The sequence below is a fragment of the Podarcis erhardii genome (genome assembly GCF_964252035.2).
Source record: "Podarcis erhardii genome assembly, chromosome: Z".
NCBI lineage: Eukaryota > Metazoa > Chordata > Lepidosauria > Squamata > Lacertidae > Podarcis > Podarcis erhardii.
In genome coordinates, this window is record NC_138504.1 from 36,286,286 (window position 1) to 36,307,239 (window position 20,954).

At 44.4% G+C, this 20,954-nt stretch overlaps 1 protein-coding gene across 1 annotated transcript in view; it reads left to right on the plus strand.

Annotated features, from left to right (window-relative positions):
* Positions 1–20,954, plus strand: part of CFAP77 (cilia and flagella associated protein 77) — a 97,278-nt gene that overhangs the window by 42,112 nt on the left and 34,212 nt on the right. The window contains exons 2-3 of the mRNA XM_081847247.1: positions 13,402–13,501; positions 15,283–15,511. Of these exons, the coding sequence (XP_081703373.1) occupies positions 13,402–13,501; positions 15,283–15,511 (329 nt within the window). The remainder of the gene's footprint in view (positions 1–13,401; positions 13,502–15,282; positions 15,512–20,954) is intronic.

The following is a 20,954-nucleotide window of genomic DNA, read 5'->3' on the forward strand; positions in this document are numbered from 1 at the left end:
CCATTAGCCCCATCTAGTCCCCACAGTGGCCAGTCAGATGCCCTAATGGGAGGCTGGCAAGTAGAACAGGAGCACAACAGCATTCTTCCTGCTTGCAATTCCCAACAGTGGAGGGAGAACATAGCCATTGCAGCTAGTAGTACATTACTAGTAACCATTGATAGCCTTTTGCTCCATGAATTTGTCTAATCCTCATTTAAAGCTATCCAAGTTGGTGGCCATCATTACATATTGTGGGAATGAGTTCCATAGTTTAACTACACACTGTGTAAAGTACTGTCTTTTGCCTGTCCTGAATCTTCCAATGTTCTTGTTCATTGCATGCCTTTGGGTTCTAGAAGCTTATCTCTATTCAGCTTCTTCAGACTATGAATAAATGTTATACACTTCTATTATGTCCTGCCTTATTTACCTTTTCTCTTTTCCCAAACTCAGATGTTGTAGTTATAGATAGGTAGCCGTGTTGGTCTGCCATAGTCAAAACAAAATAAAAAAATTCCTTCCAGTAGCACCTTAAAGACCAACTAAGTTAGTTCTAGGTATGAGCTTTCGTGTGCATGCACACTTCTTCAGATACACTGAAACAGAAGTCACCAGACCCTTCTAAATAGTGGGAAGGTGGGGAGGGGTATTACTCAGAAGGGTGGTGGGAATGGGTGATTGGCAGATAGCTGTGATGAGCCTGTTGACGACTCTTAACGACTGCAATAGGTTTTACAGGAAAAAGCAAGGGGTGAGAAGGTGAAAAATGGCTTTGTCATGTATAATGAGATAAGAATCCAATGTCTTTGTTCAGACCAGGTCTCTCCATGGTTTTAAGTTTGGTAATAAGTTGCAATTCAGCAGCTTCTCTTTCCAGTCTATTTCTGAAATTCCTTTGTAATAGAACAGCTACTTTGAGATCTTGTATAGAATGTCCTGGGAGATTGAAATGTTCTCCTACTGGTTTCTCTGTCTTGTGATTCCTGATGTCAGATTTATGTCCGTTTATCCTTTGGCGTAAGGTTTGGCCTGTTTGTCCAATATAGAGAGCTGAAGGACACTGTTGGCATTTGATGGCATACACAATGTTAGACGATGAGCAATTAAATAGTCCCGAGATGCTATGTGTGATGTTGTTGGGGCCAGTAATGGTGTTGTCCGGGTGTATGTGGCAGCAAAGTTGGCATCTGGGTTTATTGCAGGCTCTGGTGCCAGTGTCCGTGTTAAGTCTGGTAGTAGTATTATTGTGGGTTAGGAGTTGTTTAAGATTGGGTGGCTGTCTGTAGGCAATGAAAGGTCTTCCTCCCAGAGCTTGAGAAAGAGAACTGTCATTGTCCAGGAGAGGTTGTAGATCTCTGATGATGCGTTGTACTGTTTTAACTTGGGAGCTGTATGTGATGACTAGAGGTGTTCTGTTGTTTTCTTTTTTGGGTCTGTCTTGCAGCAAGTTCTCTCTGGGTATCAGTCTGGCTCTGTTGATCTGTTGTCTAACTTCATCTGCTGGGTATTTTAGTTCTAAAAAGGTTTGCTGTAGATCTCTTAGGTGAGAGTCTCTGTCTGTAGAATTGGAACACATGCGGCTGTAACGTAGTGCCTGGCTATATACAATGGACTGTTTGGTATGTTTGGGATGGTAGCTAGAGGCATGTAGATATGTTTGTCGGTCAGTTGGTTTACGGTATAAGGTGGTGTCTATGCGCCCATCCTGTATTTTTATAGTAGTGTCCAAAAGATGTATTTCTTGCATAGATTGATTCATTGTTAGGTTGATTGTGGGGTGAAAATCATTGAATTTCTGGTGGAAGGTGTCCAGGGTCTGTTGACCATGTGTCCAGATGATAAAAATATCGTCAATGTATCGCAGGTACAAGAGAGGTTTGAGTGGGTAGGAGTTTAGGAAACGTTGTTCTAAATCTGCCATGAAGATGTTGGCATACTGTGGGGCCATGCGGGTGCCCATTGCTGTGCCGCTGATCTGAAGGAACAGGTCATCGCCGAATTTGAAGTTGTTGTGGGTAAGGACAAATTGGCAGAGTTTGGTAGCAAAGTCCGCTGTGGTTTTATCTGAAATGGTGTTCCTTATAGCTTGTAAACCATCGTTGTGTGGGATGTTGGTATACAGAGATTCCACATCCATAGTAGCTAGTATAGTATTGTTAGGAAGATTATTTAAAGATTGTATTTTCCTCAGAAAATCTGTGGTGTCACGTACATAGCTGGGAGCACTGATGGCATATGGTTTCAGAACAGAGTCCATATAACCGGAGACACCCACTGTAATAGTGCCAATACCTGAAATGATGGGGCGTCCTGGATTTCCTGGTTTGTGTATTTTAGGTAGAAGATAGAAAGTTCCTGGTCGAGGTTCTGTTGGTGTGTTTGTGAGGATCTGTTCTTGGATGTGTGGGGGTAGCTCCTTAACAATCTTGTTCAGTTCTTTTTTGTATTCTTGTGTGGGGTCTGAGTCCAATTTTATGTAAAAGGCGGTATTGGAAAGTTGTCTGTGAGCCTCCTGAATGTAGTCAGTTTTGTTCATGATGACGACAGCTCCACCTTTGTCCGCCTACAGACAGCCACCCAATCTTAAACAACTCCTAACCCACAATAATACTACTACCAGACTTAACACAGACACTGGCACCAGAGCCTGCAATAAACCCAGATGCCAACTTTGCTGCCACATACACCTGGACAACACCATTACTGGCCCCAACAACATCACACATAGCATCTCGGGACTATTTAATTGCTCATCGTCTAACATTGTGTATGCCATCAAATGCCAACAGTGTCCTTCAGCTCTCTATATTGGACAAACAGGCCAAACCTTACGCCAAAGGATAAACGGACATAAATCTGATATCAGGAATCACAAGACAGAGAAACCAGTAGGAGAACATTTCAATCTCCCAGGACATTCTATACAAGATCTCAAAGTAGCTGTTCTATTACAAAGGAATTTCAGAAATAGACTGGAAAGAGAAGCTGCTGAATTGCAACTTATTACCAAACTTAAAACCATGGAGAGACCTGGTCTGAACAAAGACATTGGATTCTTATCTCATTATACATGACAAAGCCATTTTTCACCTTCTCACCCCTTGCTTTTTCCTGTAAGACCTATTGCAGTCGTTAAGAGTCGTCAACAGGCTCATCACAGCTATCTGCCAATCACCCATTCCCACCACCCTTCTGAGTAATACCCCTCCCCACCTTCCCACTATTTATAAGGGTCTGGTGACTTCTGTTTCAGATGTTGTAGAATTTCCTCAAAGGGGGACAGTTGCTCCAACCCCTTGATAATCATAGTTGCATTTTTCTCAGCATTTCCCAAACCTACAGTATCCCTTTTGAGAAGAGGCAACCAGAACTGTTCGCAGTATTCCAAGTATACTTGGACTACATATTTGTACTGGTTGGCATCCGCCTGTCTCAGGAGAGAATAAGAGTGCACCTTTGGGTGTGAAGTCAAACCGTTAGAGAGTTGCAGTACATACTATGACTGTAGAGACTGATACAGGAGATATGCGTTTTGTTGCAGCTGGGGCAAATTAAGGTGTCTGGTTGTGCTGGTTGTGCAGGTGTACCTTGGCATTTCTTCTTTCTGCGCTCCTCCCAGTCATTCCTCCTTTGGTCACTGCTGTGGATACATGACCTGACTGTCTGTCTCCAGGCACTGTGGTTGTCTACAAGGGATTCCCCCACGGTGGGGTTAATGTTGCCAGCCTTCATGTCCTGTTTGCAGACATCTTTGTGAAAACAATGCATATAAAATTTCATTATAATATGGGGGGAATACTCACAAAAATGTGTATTCTAAGAGGGAATCACTAAAATGTCGGTGCATTTTCACCAGAGCTTTCTAAAATAATAATGATTAGAAGCCAAGGTGAAAACATGGCAAAGTGAACTCATGAGAAAATGAGGAAAACCAATATTGAGAGATCTGTCCTTCCCTAATACAAGGATATATTAGCAGCAGTAATAAAGAACTGCTTCTTTTAAACAACACACAACATGCGGTGGCGGCCACACACACACACACACACACACACACACACACACACTTCCTTTTTATGCCCGCATATTTGATAAAACGACCGTCCCCTTCCAAACCATGAAACCTTTCCTTCTTCATCATCTAACTAAACCCGATGTGCCGTGTTACAGTTCCCTCAGGGACGCTCTCCAACACATGCCTCTCCACACCCCCACACTTTGTAGCTCTCCGCCTTCTCCAAGTGTAATCAAACATCAAGCTAAGTAGCAAATAAATCTCTCCATCTCATAAGCTGCGCAGCGAGATCATGTAAATGCAAATGAACGGCTTGATTTCAAGCTGTTGTGGAGGAAAGGAGGCGGGGTGGGTGGGGGAAGACTTCGGGCCTTTGCTCCGCCTGGCATGGACCCGTAAATCAGAAATAATAATTGTAATGGGAGCATGATGAGGAGTTTGACTATGCAAGGGAGTGTAATGAAATAATAAAAACACACCCGAAGCAGAGCAGAAGGGAAGGAAACAAGCAGGGCTCTTGAACAGGTTAAGGAATGGTGTGACCTCATGGCTTGCAGAAGCTTCTGATGAGGGACAGACCCATTTAGGAGTGAAGAAAGACGTCATATTTAAAGAGATGTTGGAGCAGTTTCTTTACCCACGCTGTGAGCATGGCTGCCTCCTGACTTCGTAACATGTATGGCAGATAGGCTTTCCATCACTCTGAGCGCTAGGGGCTGTATCCAATGCTAGTCCTACTCAGATTAGACCCACTGAAATCCATGGATTTCAAAATTAGCCAGGCCCATGAATTTCAATGGATCTGTTACCATCAGACACAGCAACCCTAAGTCAGTTGTCAGTCTCACACACCCTAACCCCATACTTCAGGTAGGCTGCTTCCATTTTTAAGAATAAATAAATAAATGTTAACACTCCACATTCATCATGTGCCTTTATCAGTTTGTAGTTTCATCATTTGCCTCTTCTTCTTTTTTTTTTTTTTAAAAAAAAAAACATTTTAAAAATAGTGACAACAATGCTCTGGGGATTAGTGGAAAGTGAATTGGTGATGTAAGGGGCACTAGCCAGCTCACACCAACCACTAGCTTCTGGCCATTGCTGCAAACATGCAGAACATGTTTTCCTCACTACCACCACAAATCTCAACCCTGGTATCCTTCTCCCAGACAGTACATGCAGACAAAGGCTCTGCCTTGTAAGTAAAAAAGAGATACGTATTCAGTCAGATGATGGTGCAGGCTCAGCAGCAGACACGGTGCTCAGAAGTTACACTTCAGTAGCAGGGAAAGAAGTGGATGGAAGCAATTAAGATGTTCCAACAAGTTTCGGCACCTACCTGCAACACTTTTAAATACAAGGTGGGGCACACACATCATTGGAAATGTTGGTGTTGGGATTGCGAACGTGAGCTCTGTCAGAGAGGGTGGGTCTGCTTCCCTCTGCAAAGGCGTTGTCTGGTTTTAGTTGACAAGGTGTTCAACTGCTGTCACCATCTCCTATTCAGACTCCCCCCATAGCTGTTCTGAGCCCTCCTGAGCCTTCATTGAGGCCTTCTCTGCAGAAAGAATGTCCTGAGCTTGGCTGGATCAGGCCAATGGCCCATCTAGTCCAGCATCCTATTCTCACAGTAGCAATGCAGATGCCTTCAAGAAACTTGCCAGCAAGATTTGAGTACAAGAGCACTCTCCCTTTCTGGGGCATCCAACAACTATTTTTTTTATTTCGAAATATATTTTATTGAATTTTAATAACAGGTTACAGAAAAAGGAAATGAAAGAAAAATAGTTTAGGAATATTAAGTTGATACGATTGCCAATAAGTGAATATAGGACACAGCTCTGTGATTTACTGAGTTTATAGTAAAACATCCCAGAAGGAAAAGAATGTGCAGTTTGTGATTACAAAAGGTTCCATGGTAGAAATCAAAACAATTACAACTATTGATTTCAAAAAAAGACGAAAAGTAACCTTAATGCATATTAAATCATTTTAATTTAAAAACAAACAAACACGTTTAACCAAGTTTAATTATGAGCAGCATAAAGGACTTCTTAAAATGGGTCCTGAATCTGCCAAAGTTCAGCTTCATTGGATGCCCACCAATTCTAATACAGTCATATCTCCACGAACATCCGCCCCCTCGATCGTCCATTTCGGCGGACGTCCGTGGCAAACCTGGAAGTACTGGAACAGGTTACTTCTGGGTTTGCTGCTTTGCACAGAAGTGCAAAACTGCTCCATGGGCATGCACAGAGCGACGTTTTGTCGAGCATCTCTTTCATCGAGCGTCCGGGGCTCCAGAATGGATCCCGGATACTTGACAAGGTACCACTGCACAGTGGTACCTCGGGTTACAAACACATTGGGTTACAAACACCTCGGGCTACAAACACTTCGGGTTACAGACTCCGCTAACCTGGAAGTAGTACATCGGGTTAAGAGCTTTACCTCAGGATGAGAACAGAAATCGCACACTGGCGGCACGGCAGCAGTGGGAGGCCCCATTAGCTAAAGTGGTACCTCAGGTTAAGAACGGTTTCAGGTTAAGAACGGACCTCCAGAACAAATTAAGTTTGTAACCAAAGGTACCACTGTTTTATGAGAGAGGAAGATAAACTTTTCTCTATCCACTTTCTCCATACCATGCACAACCTCTCACTCACCTTTCCTAAAAGTCCCAAACACTGCAACCTTTCATCATAAAGGGATCACCCCACCCGTTTTCTGAACATCCAACCCCACAAGTACACAAGGTCGCTTTTCAAGGAAGCAGTAGTGGTTGCAGCAGCCTATAGGACACATTTGGATGGGTTATGGGGTTTGTTTTGTTTTTCCTCTTGTTTTATTATGTATTTTGTGTTTTTATTTTGTGCTTTTATGCTATGAACTGCCCTCAAATCTTCAGATGAAGGGTGGTTTTCACAAATAATAAATAAATATATATATAAATTTGAAATCCTGGACCCACTTGATTTCATTTGCTTTTCTTTCATTCATTTGTTAAAGTTTTTTATTTCCCTCCAAATATTAACCCCTAATTTTGTAGCAGCTACAAAATAGTGCTGCAGAGAGCTGTTAGTCTGGGGGCACTCATTGCAAATCTAGAAACAGCCTTTTTGAGGATTTCCTCACATGCACACATTTTTGCCTACAACACAAATCTTTTGCGAAGTCATTTTCTCTTGTTCTGTTTTCTTTTGGTATGTTCCTTTCAAGAATATGTGTGTTTTTAAGGCACACCTCAGTATATGAACTTTTGCACCCATTACTAGGCTGGAGACCTGCATCAAACAATCAAGGAGAGGGAATGGAATGGAATGGACTGGCTGGCATACTCCATACCCCAACATTGTATTGCACTTGTAGATGTAAACGGGCAACTGCAAAGAATTGTATATGCATGCATTAGGATAGGTAGCTGACCCTTGGAGTTTTGCAGGTCCAAGAGCAAGAGAGGTCCTGGGTTCAGTCATCTGTATCTCCAGGTTGGGCTTGGAAAGCCTCTCAGCCCCAAACCCCGAATAGCTGCTGCTAGACAATGCTGAGCCACTTGGACCATTAGTCTGAGTTGGTATAAGGCAGTTTCCTGTGCTCCTGTGTCTTACTGGAAGGTCTGTAGCTAAGAGCACAGGAGGTTCCATGTTCAATTCCTGGCATCTCCAGGTAGCAAGAATAACCCCTGGTCTGAGCAAAACAATCTAAAGCAGCACCCTGTGTTCCTATAATAAACAGTGGAAATCTGGCATTAAATTTTAGGTTCCCTAAAGGTTCTGTCCCCTTCTACATTTGAGGCAGGGTGTCTCCAAATGTGGCCATATAAATAGTGTTTAGGAGGCTCGATTGCCATCATCGAAGCCATAAAGGGAGCAAAGCTTTCAGAAGGTGCCCAGAGAAAATTATTAGGCCCGCCTGGAAGATAGCAAGAAATGGGTTTTAATTACAGCGGAGAGAGTGGAAATAAGGCAGCGAAATTACATCTTAATTAGGTTTAATGAAGTTGTCTGTTGGTGGGGACAGCTGTCAGGAGAAGAAAGCGGGGGAATTTGCATTCTAGCCAAAGCTGGTGAAAAGATGAAGATGAGGCCAGGCTGCTATAGGGGATGAGGTGTGGATGTGGATGTGGATGGAAAGAAGGCTGCCACCTTGTGTCACATTGCAGTACTTCCCTCTGCCATTCTGCACATCTCACTGATGCTAAAGATTAACTCACTAGCTTTTTTGCTAACCAGAAACTGAAATATCACTACATTGTGTGTCTCTTAAAATTCTGCAGTGTTCCTGGGTCACTGTGGATGCTCTCATAATTGATCTGCAATTTGGTTCCTGAACTGCCCTGTATAAAACAAAGTTCCAAGTTTTCCCATTAACAATAACGTGGAATCTAAATGCAGCTGTAATTTTCTTCTGCTTTTGGCCAAAGTGGATGAAATGTACAGGCACATCATGCTCACTGGGTGTGATCTTGAGGCACTGGGTGTGATCTAATTTACCTCACAGGGGGTTAAAAGGGGAGTGAGAGAACCACATATACTACCTTGAGCTCCTGGGAGGAACGGTATGATATAAATGCAATAAGTAAACAAAATGTGGAATAATAATAACAACATACAAAAATGCACATTAAAAGAAATTGCTTGCAAAAAATATATATATTTGTCAAAATGGCAAAGTTCTGTTGATTTGAATAAATGCTGCCAAATTTTCATAAGTACTTTTTTTTTTTTTAAAGCAAATAGCTGCAGAAAGGCGGAGGACTGAATTTAAGACTGGAAAAATGAGACACTAAAACTGACAGATCCTTCCATCCAGTCTATTGTCCCACCCTGCCTGAAGTCGTCAACTATTGTTCCTCTGCCTAAAAAATCCACAATCAGTAGTCTGAACGACTACAGACCAGTTGCACTGACTCCAATCATCATGAAGTGTTTTGAGAAACTGGTGCGCCGTCACATTATTTCCTGTCTTCCATCAACTTTTGACAACTACCAGTTTGCATACAGGGCAAATAGATCCACGGAAGACGCTATCACTACCACTCTCCATGCTGCTCTGTTCCATCTGGAGCAGCCGGGGAGTTATGTGAGGCTGCTGTTTGTGGATTTTAGCTCTGCTTTTAACACTATCCTCCCCCATAGACTGGTGTCCAAGCTAGAGGCGATTGGACTCTCCAACTCCACCTGTCTCTGGGTTTTGGACTTTTTGTCAGAACGTTCTCAGAGGGTTAGAGTAGGGTCACATATGTCCACAGCCCTTAGCCTTAACACCGGCTCACCACAGGGTTGTGTGTTGAGTCCCCTGCTCTATACTCTCTATACGTATGATTGTACAGCCATTTATTCCAGCAACAAAATCATCAAGTTTGCTGATGACACTACGGTGGTGGGGCTCATTTCAGGAGGGGATGAGTCCGCCTATCGGGACGAGGTGGAGCGGCTTTGTGCTTGGTGTGGAGAGAACAATCTGGCTCTTAATACGGCTAAGACCAAGGAATTGGTGGTGGATTACAGGGAAAAAAAGGCGGACATTCAGCCCTTGTATAGGGCTGACATTCAGCCAACGGGGAACGGGTGGAGAGGGTGGCGGAATTCAGGTTTTTGGGAGTGACTATCGATCAGGGCATGACTTGGAGCGCAAATACCACTGCTCTGGTGAAGAAGGCCCAGCAGAGAATTTATTTCCTCAGACTTTTAAAGAAGAACAATCTGAGTGAGAGACTGCTGGTGTCCTTCTACCGAGGCTCCATAGAGAGCATTCTCACATACTGTATTTGTGCCTGGTTCTCCAGCTGTACAGCTAGGAAGAGGAAGGTGCTCCAGAAGGTCATAACCACAGCCCAAAGGATTATTGGTCATCCCCTCCCATCTTTGGAAGAACTGTACGGTTCCCGTTGTCTTAGGAAAGCAAACAATATCCTGCAGGATGCATCTCACCCGGGACACAGTCTGTTTGTACTACTGCCTTCTGGCAGGAGATACAGAAACATCAAGTCAAGGACAAATAGACTGAAAAATAGTTTCTATCCAAGAGCTGTGGCCTTCTTAAATGCAGTAACTCGATAGTGTGACCTGGGAGTTTGATGGGTGTGGGTGTGGGTGTGGCTGGAATGTGGTTTGTTTGGTTGTTGTTGTTGTTTTGCTTTTGTTGTTTTTAAGGGATGGCATCCAATTTCGTTGCACTTGTGCAATGTTGCACTTGTGTAATGACAATAAAGAATCTATCTATCTATCCCTATTCACGAAACATGGGCCATCCTGAAGGCATTGCCCTTCCAGGCCTCCTGTCAAACCACGCCGCCAAAAGCCTCTGGTCTTGTCTGGCTCTCCCCAGCCCTGCCCTCCCCTTTAAGACAATATGATGTCATCATGAGGGCTAATCTCTGGCTGGCTTCACCATGGAGATCCTGGTCAAGGCACAAAGACGTGATCAGAGGTCAGTTAATCCCACAGACACCACAAAGCCAGGGTACACAGAAGGGAATAAAAGGAGTTAATTTTAAAACTAAATAAAAAGAGGCCAGCTATTGTGTGCCCATTCCCCCCCCCAATGCCCTCTTTTGAGCCTTCCTCTGGCCACCCCCATATTGTCCTTCTTCCCCCGCTTCAACTTGTCCATCAGTTGGTATTTTAGTGACTTTTTCTGCCTGCGAAGGGTGGGCCCTTTGTAGGGACTCACACAAATGTTTTCATGGTTCCAGAGCAATTTGGAGGTCTTCTTTGTAGGGTTGTAGCTACAAGGGGAATCTTTGAGTCGGGGTCTAGCTGCTTTGGATCAAGACCAGCCCGGATTTTGTGAGGAGAGGCTGTGTAATGAAGTGGCTAGAGTGTCTGACTAAGGCGTAGAAGAGGTCCTGCACTCGGCTGTGAAGCTCACTTGGGTGACTTTGGGCCAACCGCTGCCCAGATCATGGGGGGCGGAGGGAGAACCTTGTACACTACCTTGAGTTCCTTGGAGAAAAAAGGGTGGGACATAAATGCAATAAACAAATTTTGCAGATCTTGTGTGGGTTAGACAGTTTCTCTGGGAATATTTCTTTTAAGGTTTTTCTCTTTTGTCCTAGGGGGAAATGCAGCCACAATACAGATTTCATCTAAATATTCTCTGCCATATTTTTCTGTGTGGACACCTCCATTTCCCATACATATGAACCCATGCACACAAATCTCTCAGGACAACACTAGTTTGATGGAGAGGGAGGGAGTGCAAAAAAGAAAGAGAGCTGTTGTGAAATTGTTGCTTCTAATGGTGACCACCAACCCAAAGAAACCCTTGGAGATTTTTTTTCTGCCTCTGTAAAAAAATCAACAAAATATTTTCCAGCTCTGCTAGATCAGGCCAATGGGCCATCTAGTCCATCATAGTGGCCAACTCTTTTAAAGTCACAGATAGGTAGCCGTGTTGGTCTGCCATAGTCAAAACAAAACAAATTCCTTCCAGTAGCACCTTAAAGACCAACTAAGTCAGTTCTTGGTATGAGCTTTCGTGTGCATGCACACTTCTTCAGATACACTGAAACAGAAGTTTCCAGACCCTTCTATATAGTGAGAAGGTGGGGAGGGGTATTACTCAGAAGGGTGGTGGGAATGGGTGTCCAATATAAGGCCAGACCTTACGCCAAAGAATAAACGGACATAAATCGGACATCAGGAATCACAAGACAGAGAAACCAGTAGGAGAACATTTCAATCTCCCAGGACATTCTATACAAGATCTCAAAGTAGCTGTTTTACTACAAAGGAATTTCAGAAATAGACTGGAAAGAGAAGCTGCTGAATTACAACTTATCACCAAACTCAAAACCATGGAGAAACCTGGTCTGAACAAAGACCTTGGATTCTTATCTCATTATACATGACAAAGCCATTTTTCACCTTTTCACCCCTTGCTTTTTCCTGTAAGACCTATTGCAGTCGTTAAGAGTCGTCAACAGGCTCATCACAGCTATCTGCCAATCACCCATTCCCACCACCCTTCTGAGTAATACCCCTCCCCACCTTCTCACTATATAGAAGGGTCTGGAAACTTCTGTTTCAGTGTATCTGAAGAAGTGTGCATGCACACGAAAGCTCATACCAAGAACTGACTTAGTTGGTCTTTAAGGTGCTACTGGAAGGAATTTCTTTTAAAGTCATTCAAGTTGGCAGACATCACTGCCTATTGCAGGAGCAAATTCCATATTTAAATCATGTGCTTTGTGAAAAAGTCCTTTTTGTCTGTCCTGAATCTTCCAACATTCAGCTTTATTCAGATGTCAACTGAGTTCTAGTGTTAATGAGAGGGGGAGAGAAAAAAAATTCTATATCCACTTTCTTCATGCCATGAAATAATATTTGAAAACAGATGCTGGGAAGGGTTGTAGCTCAGTGGTAGAGAACCAAGTCCCAGGTTGAGTCCCTAAAGGTATCTCCAAGCAGGGCTGGGAGACCTGTCTAAAGTCGTAGAGATTCATTGCCGGTCAGGGATAGAGATTGCAGAGGTGGATTGGAATAAAATGTGTGCTAAAACCCCACTAAAATCAGTATCAACCTGGATATGAGAAAATACATTTAAATTACTACACTGATGGCATTTGACACCATTACATAGTATTAATAAAACTATCCCACCATAGTGCTGGAGAGGCTGCAATAGTATAGGTACAACATTTCACATGTGATGGGTGTGTTGAACATATAAAGCCCTCTGGCAGAGGGTGTTTACATAAATGAGGTTTATTATGGGTCAACATGTGGAATGTACTCCAAATCTGGAATTGTTAACTATTTTCAAACAAGGGCAATCTGACCTTTGTTATAATGAACCAATCACTTTTCTTTTAGTAGTGGCACGCCTACTAGTGGCACAGAATTCGAAAGGATGGGAAAATCTGTGTATCTCTCATTGGAAACAGACTGTATGGTCTATTGCTGTATCAGAGGAATTAACAAAGAGATTAAATGCATTGAATGCTACAAATGAAATATGGCATACTTTTATAAAATACTTTACTGATAATCCTGAAGAATGGCAACTGCCAAAATCACAGATTGGACTTTGCCAAACTTTCTAGATTGATCTGTCCTGGGGCGGGGTTGGGCAAGTATAGCACCCAGTCAATCTAGACAATACTGAACTAGACAGTACTCTAGACAATACTGAACTAGACAGTCAATCTACTGAACTAGACAGTCAATCTAGACAATACTAGTATTGTCAATCTAGACAATACTGAACTAGACAGTACTCAATATAAAGCAGTTTCCTATGCTGAATCAGAGCCTTGGCACTAATCAGGCATTTCTACATGTGAATTTACTTTGTGTGATTTATTCTGCTCACAGAAAATGAGGGGTTCATGACTGCAAATAAATAAATTATTTAGCTGGTAGAATATTTAAGATGACTGTTTTTACTTCTCTTTGCAGCCGGAGCTTGGGAAACCCCGCAGAAGTTGCTACACTCTCCCCGGCTATGCTTTCAACTATGGGTTATATTTGCATGGGCTGGATGGAGGCGTTGCTGAAGGTAGGGCCATAAGGATGCATTTTGCTGTTAATTTCCGCTGATATATTTTCACCTTTCCACACTTTTCGAAGGAAGAAAGTGTGCGGTCTTTTGCATTTTTGTGATTTCCTGAATCTCTCTTTTCATGTGGCATTATCCTGGGGCCCCAAAACATCATTTAAAAATTGTGCATTCATGGATGATATTGAACTTAGAGTGGTGTCTGGGAACGGGGAGGTGCTATACCATCCAATTTTCAATGCTCTACTAAAGTTCAAGGGAGGAGGCACTGCTTCATTCCAAGTCAGTGTACTTTCTGCTGAAATCCTGTAACTTTTTGTACCATAAATGTTTAGGCAGCCTGCGGGGGGCATAGGTAGTACAGTGGTACCTCAGGTTCAGTACTTAATTCGTTCCGGAGGTCCGTACTTAACCTGAAACTGTTCTTAACCTGAAGCACCACTTTAGCTAACGGGGCCTCCTGCTGCCGCCGTGCCGCCGGAGCATGATTTCTGTTCTCATCCTGAAGCAAAGTTCTTAACCTGAAGCACTATTTCTAGGTTAGCAGAGTCTGTAACCTGAAGCGTATGTAACTGAAGCGTATGTAACCCGAGGTACCACTGTAATGTGGTAATGTGGGAAAGTGTTGTAGTAGAACTAATGATGTGAAATGATGTCCCGTATGAATCCAGCAGGGGTACGCTATTATTGCATTAATGGTATACTGCAGCAAACACCCATGTAAAAGACCCTAGTTTTGAGAGGCCATTCACTGTGCATGGTATTCCCCATTCTTAGGGCTAAAGTAGAAGGGATGTTATTTATGTATACAGACACTGCATGGATGATTTCTGTCTCGCCCACGCCCACCTCCACCCCCACCCATATATATATCTCACACAACACAAATGATGTGACAGTGGGGAACCAGGTCCACCCCTGGGCAGGGCGGAAGCCTCAGGAAGGTTGTCTCTAGCTTAGACTTCTCACTCACAACTAGCTTTCTATGTGCTGGAAGTTCTCCCTCCCTCCCTCCCTCTCTCTCTCTCTCTCTCTGACACACACACACACACACACACACACACACACACACACACACACCATAAAATTTATATACCACTTCATTGTAAAAACAAAAGGGAAAACTTCAAAGTGGCTTATCAATAGATTAAAACAATGAGATTATCAATTTAGATTATCAAGTTTAAAACAGCTATTTGAAACTTTTTTAAAAAAACCAATGCTAAAAACCAGATTAAAACAAGTCAGCATTCTATATATCTGTATTGGCTTGCCCGTACAAAAATGTTTTTAGCAGATGCTGAAAAAAGTTCACTCAAGGCACTTGCCGGATGTCAACAGGTAGGGTGTTCAAAAATTCCAAAATATATAAACACAAATACAAACACACAGTCCTCAACCTGAAAGCTATACAGTTCATGAACTGCTTTAACCACAACCACCACCCTGTCTGCCTGGCCAGTCTCTGCGCAGAAACAGCTTCCACAAATACTCTTCACTACATAACACAAATATAGTCATACCTTGGTTTTCGAACAGCTTAGTTCACGAACAACTTGGAACTTGAACACCGCAAACCCGGAAGTAAGCAAACTTTGCCTCGGAAGCTGAACGTCTGGCATGGCTTCCGCGGCTTCCGATTGGCTGCAGGATGCTCCTGCAGCTCCTGCAGCCAATCAGAAGCTGCGCCTTGGGTTTCAAACGTTTCAGAAGTTGAACGGACTTCCGGAACGCATTGTGTTCAATAACCAAGGTCTGACTGTACTGTTGTCTCCCCATAGCCATTGGCCACTGGAATTCTATGAAGCCCAAGAGCATTCCGGAGAAGGAGAGGCCCCGCGACCAGAAGGCCTGCAACAGCCGAGCCGTCAAGGCCGGCTTTGTCACAGCACACGAGAGCAACCTGTACCGCAAGCAAAAGGACATCCGCCTCTGCGAGGATGATGAGAGGCGCTTCAAGAAGACGCCTCTGAAAGTACCTGCGGACATGACATATGGGCGGCCAGCACGGTGAGCAGAAGAAAGTGGGGCACCTCCTTGAGGGATTCCACAGAGGGGTAGTGGTGGAGAAACTGATTTTATTCCCCCTGTTATTTACCTCTCTCTTTTTGTATGCTCCAATTTCATATAATAGAGGCTTGGGGAATTGGGCAAACCCAGTACAGTGGTACCTCGGGTTAAGACCTTAATTCGTTCCAGAGGTCTGTTCTTAACCTGAAGCACCACTTTAGCTAATGGGGCCTCCTGCTGCTGCTGCACCGCCGGAGCACGATTTCTGTTCTCATCCTGAAGCAAAGTTCTTAACCCAAGGTAATATTTCTGGGTTAGCGGAGTCTGTAACCTGAAGCGTATGTAACCTGAAGTGTATGTAACCCGAGCTACCACTGTAGTGTCTTCCCAGTACCAGCAAGGCTGCACTCATCAGGATGGGGCAGGGTGAGCCAGAAGTGGTGAGGTCAGGGGAACTCCAGGTTGGGATCTGTTGAGCTCCCACAGGGCTGCTGCAGCACTCCAGAACTCCACTGACATCCCTGCTGACAGAGATTGGTATGAATTCATGGCAAATGGAGTGGAGATATAGTCTGGTAATTCTTCTTGGGGCTGATGGGAGTTGTAGTTCAGCAGCGTCTGGATGGCTAAAGGTTCCCTGCTCCTGGTACAGACAACACAGAGGGAGATGGATCAATGGCCTGACAGATTTCCTGTGTTTATCAGAAGCATCTATAACTCAGTGGAAGAGCTTTGCATGCAGAATGTCCCAGGTTCAATCTCTTACCAGCTACAGGAGGGGAGAGTACTCGGGCTCAGATCCTGATTATGGGTTTCCCACTGAGGCATTTTGTTTGGCCACTGGATACTGGACTAGAAGGGCCATTGGCCTGATCCAGCAGCCAGGCTCTTCTTATATTCTGCATACCTTGTAAAATGCCAGATGGGCGGGTTACAAATACAGGTAATTAAAAACATATTATTATTATTATTAATATTATTCCTTGCATGGTGCCGAGTCAGCTGTGATGTTACAGATCTCACGTTTTAAAGGGGGGGAGCAAACTGCTAATAAAGTTGGTTTTTCTATTTAAAAAAGGGAGTAGGTGGGAGGGAGGGGGAGGAAATGGCTGCAAAAGGAAGATGTGATGAACGACAGCAAGTATTTTACCCGATAGCAAATGGGCTGCGCCTATGCAAATTGAATGGATTTTAAAATGGTCTTTAATGACAATTTTCGTTGCAGGCATTAACATTAATTGCAGCCAAATGAAAATGCAGCATTAGGTTGCTGTTAGCAGCAAATGCCCTGGCTATAAAGCTTTATCTTGATCAGAAGCAGCCGTCATGGGGATGACAAGGCCGACCGGTAAATTGCAGGCAGAATAGCTCTTACACCGCACAATGATCCCCCGAAGCAGGCTGGAATCAGCATCAATTTCCCTTTATTTCTTCATAAACGGAGGTTAAATGGCTGCCCGAGAGACCAGCAGGCACGGTTTGAAAGTTTGTCCCCCCCCCCCCCGCCCGCCCTTTTAAAGAATAAATATGGCAAAATCCCAAGTAAGGCCAAAGTGCGGGATCTGACAGAGAAGAGGGGGAGCTATTAATTTAAAGTTATTATGCCCTATCCCGGATCGCCTTTAATAGCTACCTTTTATGCAGGCCAGCTGTATTTATCCCCTCGCTTTAAAAGCATGTTATAGACCAAATCAAATTACTGGCTCATTAGACCCACTTTAGGTTAAAAAGGAAAGAAAACTGGGGTGGGTGGTATTTAACCCATTCCTCTTCTGAGTGGCAGGTTTAAGAGTTACCACCAATGGAGAGAAGTGCCTGCTGGGCCAGATGCTGGTCACATCCTCACCATACATTTAAAAGCACATTTAAAGCATAAGGACATAAGGACACCCCTGCCGGATCAGGACAATGTTTAGTTCAGCACCCTGCCCTCACAGCAGCTGGCCAGAGACCTGTGGGAAACTCACAAGCAGGATTCTAGCACAAAAGCACTTTCCCCTCCTCTGGTTTTCAGTAACTAGCATTCAGAAGCATATGCCTTCCCTACAGAGAATCTTGGGAACCATAGTTTACCCGGAAAGAGCTACAGTTCCTGGCACCCTTAATTAAACAACTGTTTTGCACACAATTCTTATTTACTTTATTTGCAGTGGAGGGAAGGGCTGTCTCCCAGAGGCAGAGAATCTGCTTTTCATGCAGAAAGTCTCAGGTTCAATCCCAGTCGGGGTGGGAGTTTCCCTTGCCTGAAACCCTGGAGAGCTGCTGCCAGTCAGTGTAGATAATACTGAGCTTGATGGATTGATAGTTTGACTCAAGGTAGTGTGGCAGTAGAGTATCTGCCGTGCACGCAGAAGCTTCAAGATTCAATAGCTGACATCTCCAGGTAGACCTGGGAAGTGGAACATCCCACCTGAAACCCTGGAGAGCCACTACCAGTCAGGGCAGACTACGGCTAGCCCTGCAGATTTTGCTGGACTGCAACTCTCACATCCATGACCACAGTGTAAGGCACCACAATGAATACCCCTGAACTAGAGGGATCAGTGATTGGACTCAGTATAAAGCCTCTTCCTGTGTTTCTAAGAAGGGTCGTAGCTCAGTGGTAGAGTATCTGCTTTCCATTTAGATGGTCCCAGGTTCAATATCTAGGTAGGGCTGGAAAAGACCCTCATCTGAATCCCTGAAGAGCCACTGCCAGTCAGTGCTGACAGTACTGAGCTAGATGGGCCAATGGACCAACTCTGCATAAGGCAACTTATTTTCCTGGAAAGGGCCAGTAGCTCAGTAGCATAGCATCTGCTTTGCTTTCAGAAGCTCCCAAATTCAATCCCCAGCATCTTCAGGCTGGGCTAGTAATATCTCCTTTCTGAAACCCTGGAGAGCTGCTACCTGTCAGGGTTGGCAGCACTGAGCTAGATAGGCCAATGATCTGACTCAATTTAAGGAATCTTTCTTTGTTCCTACATTCAAAGCAGTTCGGAGCCATAAAACAGTGAACAACATCAGTTTAAAATGTTTAATTGTGTTTCTAGCCTTCTGAGGGCACCTTAATTGTGATAAACATCCCACTGAGACCCAGGATGGTTTAGTGTTTAGAACCAAGACTGGGAAACCAGGGTTCAAATCCCCATTCAGCCATGAAGCTCAGTGGGTAACCTCGGGCCAGTCACTCACTCTCAGCCTAACCTACTTCACAAAGCTGTGGATATAAAAACGGGAGGAAGAAAACCATGTATAGTATAGCTCTTTGGAGAACAGGTGGAATATAAATGCAAAATGAGGAAAGACTGCAGTATTTGAACATTTTAGTTTAGAGGAAAAGTGAATAAGATGCGACATGGAAGAGTTGATAAAATGATGCATGACATGGAAAAGTGTATAGAGAAAAAATGGGGGGGATCTTACATTGAATTTCAGTTTATAGGCATTTCTGATAAGGGTGACCCCTCCTACTGGAAAAAGGCAGAGTCTTAAACTTGCAACTTCCTCTCTAGAGAGGTGGAGTCATAGTGTCTCTCCAAACTGAGTAGTAGCAGCAGAGCAGAATAACCGTCAAGCAGGCGCCCATACATCAAACAAATCACTGGAGTTCAGTACAAGAAAGGAAGGACACACGCACACAAGCAAGCAGTTTGGCAAAATCACAAAAGGCAACACCCCAGGGCTCCTCTCCATACCAATCTGCAAACCAACAGCAACCGCCTCTAGTGTTGACAAATGCTGCAATGCGTTGAACCATGATGCGGGCCTTTAACCCTAGCTGAATGTCTCTGAGCTCCAGCACGTTGAAGCTGAGTTGGGTCTCCTGAACCACCTGACACCCTGAACCACATGGGACCCTAGATGTGCCCCACATCTGAACAGGCTTGCATCAGATGTCATGGTCACTACTTGGGGCACCTCCAGACTGACCCCTCCGAAAGACATTGCAGAGGATTCAAGGGGAGGTGTTTGTTTCCCTCTAGCAATCACAGCACCTGACGAGCCTTTCTTAATAAATAATAATAATAATAATAATTTATTATTTGTACCCCGCCCATCTGGCTGGGTTTCCCCAGCCACTCTGGGCGGCTTCCATAAAAACCAGAAATACATTAAAATATCACAGATTAAAAACTTCCCTGAACAGGGCTGCCTTAAGATGTCTTCTGAATGTCAGGTAGTTATTTATCGCTTTGACATCTGATGGGAGGGCGTTCCACAAGGCGGGTGCCACTACTGAGAAGGCCCTCTGCCTGGTTCCCTGTAGCTTTGCTTCTCATAATGAGGGAACCGCCAGAAGGCCCTCGGCGCTGGACCTCAGCGTCCGGGCAGAACGATGGGGGTGGAGACGCTCCTTCAGGTATACTGGGCCGAGGCCGTTTAGGGCTTTAAAGGTCAACACCAGCACTTTAAATTGTGCTCGGAAACGTACTGGGAGCCAATGTAGGTCTTTCAAGACCGGTGTTATGTGGTCTCGGCGGCTGCCCCCAGTCACCAGTCTAGCTGCCGCATTCTGGATTAGTTGTAGTTTCCGAGTCACCTTCAAAGGTAGCCCCACGTAGAGCGCATTGCAGTAGTCCAAGCGGGAGATAACTGGAAAGCTGGAAAGGCTGGATAAAGGCTGGATAAAGGCTGGAAAGCCTTGGCAGAGAGCAACCAAGGTTGGTTCTTAACCTCAGCCACTTCCTCTTCTAAGAGGGGCCTCTCCCTCTTGACCTACCTACCGCCTGAATGGGAGGAACAGACGTTTTAGCCCATTTTTGTGGCAAAGGAGGCCTAACCAGAAAGGAGTCCTGGGACCTCAGGGCTCAGGTGCAAGCAGGAGGAGGAGGAGGGTTATCAAGCCCCGTCTTGTGAATAGATCCACTTTTCCCTATGCCTGCATGTGGACTGCTTGTGTTTGTGTTTACTCTTATGGTGATGAAGTGTATTGAGCAGGTCTGGGTGTAAACCCTACCACCACCACCAAGGAAATCAACCCCATCACCCATGAAGGCAATTTTGGGATTTTTTTTTTTTAATTAAGGAAAGCCTCAGAATCAGAGTGGGGGCTCCCCATACTTACCCCCGCCTGTTCTGGCAAAGAACCTAGAGAATCACCAAAGGCTGCTTGTCTGGAATCTCCAAATGCATAAATCTCCTCCTCTGAGCTGTTGGGAACTTATTTTGCCTGACCAAAGGTGGCAGCCCTAGTGAGGTGGGAAATGCAAGTTCCTGGCCCTGCTGACTTCTCCTATGCCTGCCCAGCAGTTGGGACAGAATCCATCTGCCCCCTACATTTTCCCCTTCCCCAGACAACAGGGGTGGAGGGGGGGAGAGAAAGAGAATGAAGGAGAAGTAGAAATGAAGAAACAGGGAGGCAGGGCAGCCAACAGGAAACACAATGAAAACACCCATTCAGAATGATGATCTAGCAAACAAGAGGAAGGAGAGGACTAGACAAAGAAAAAAATCACAAAAA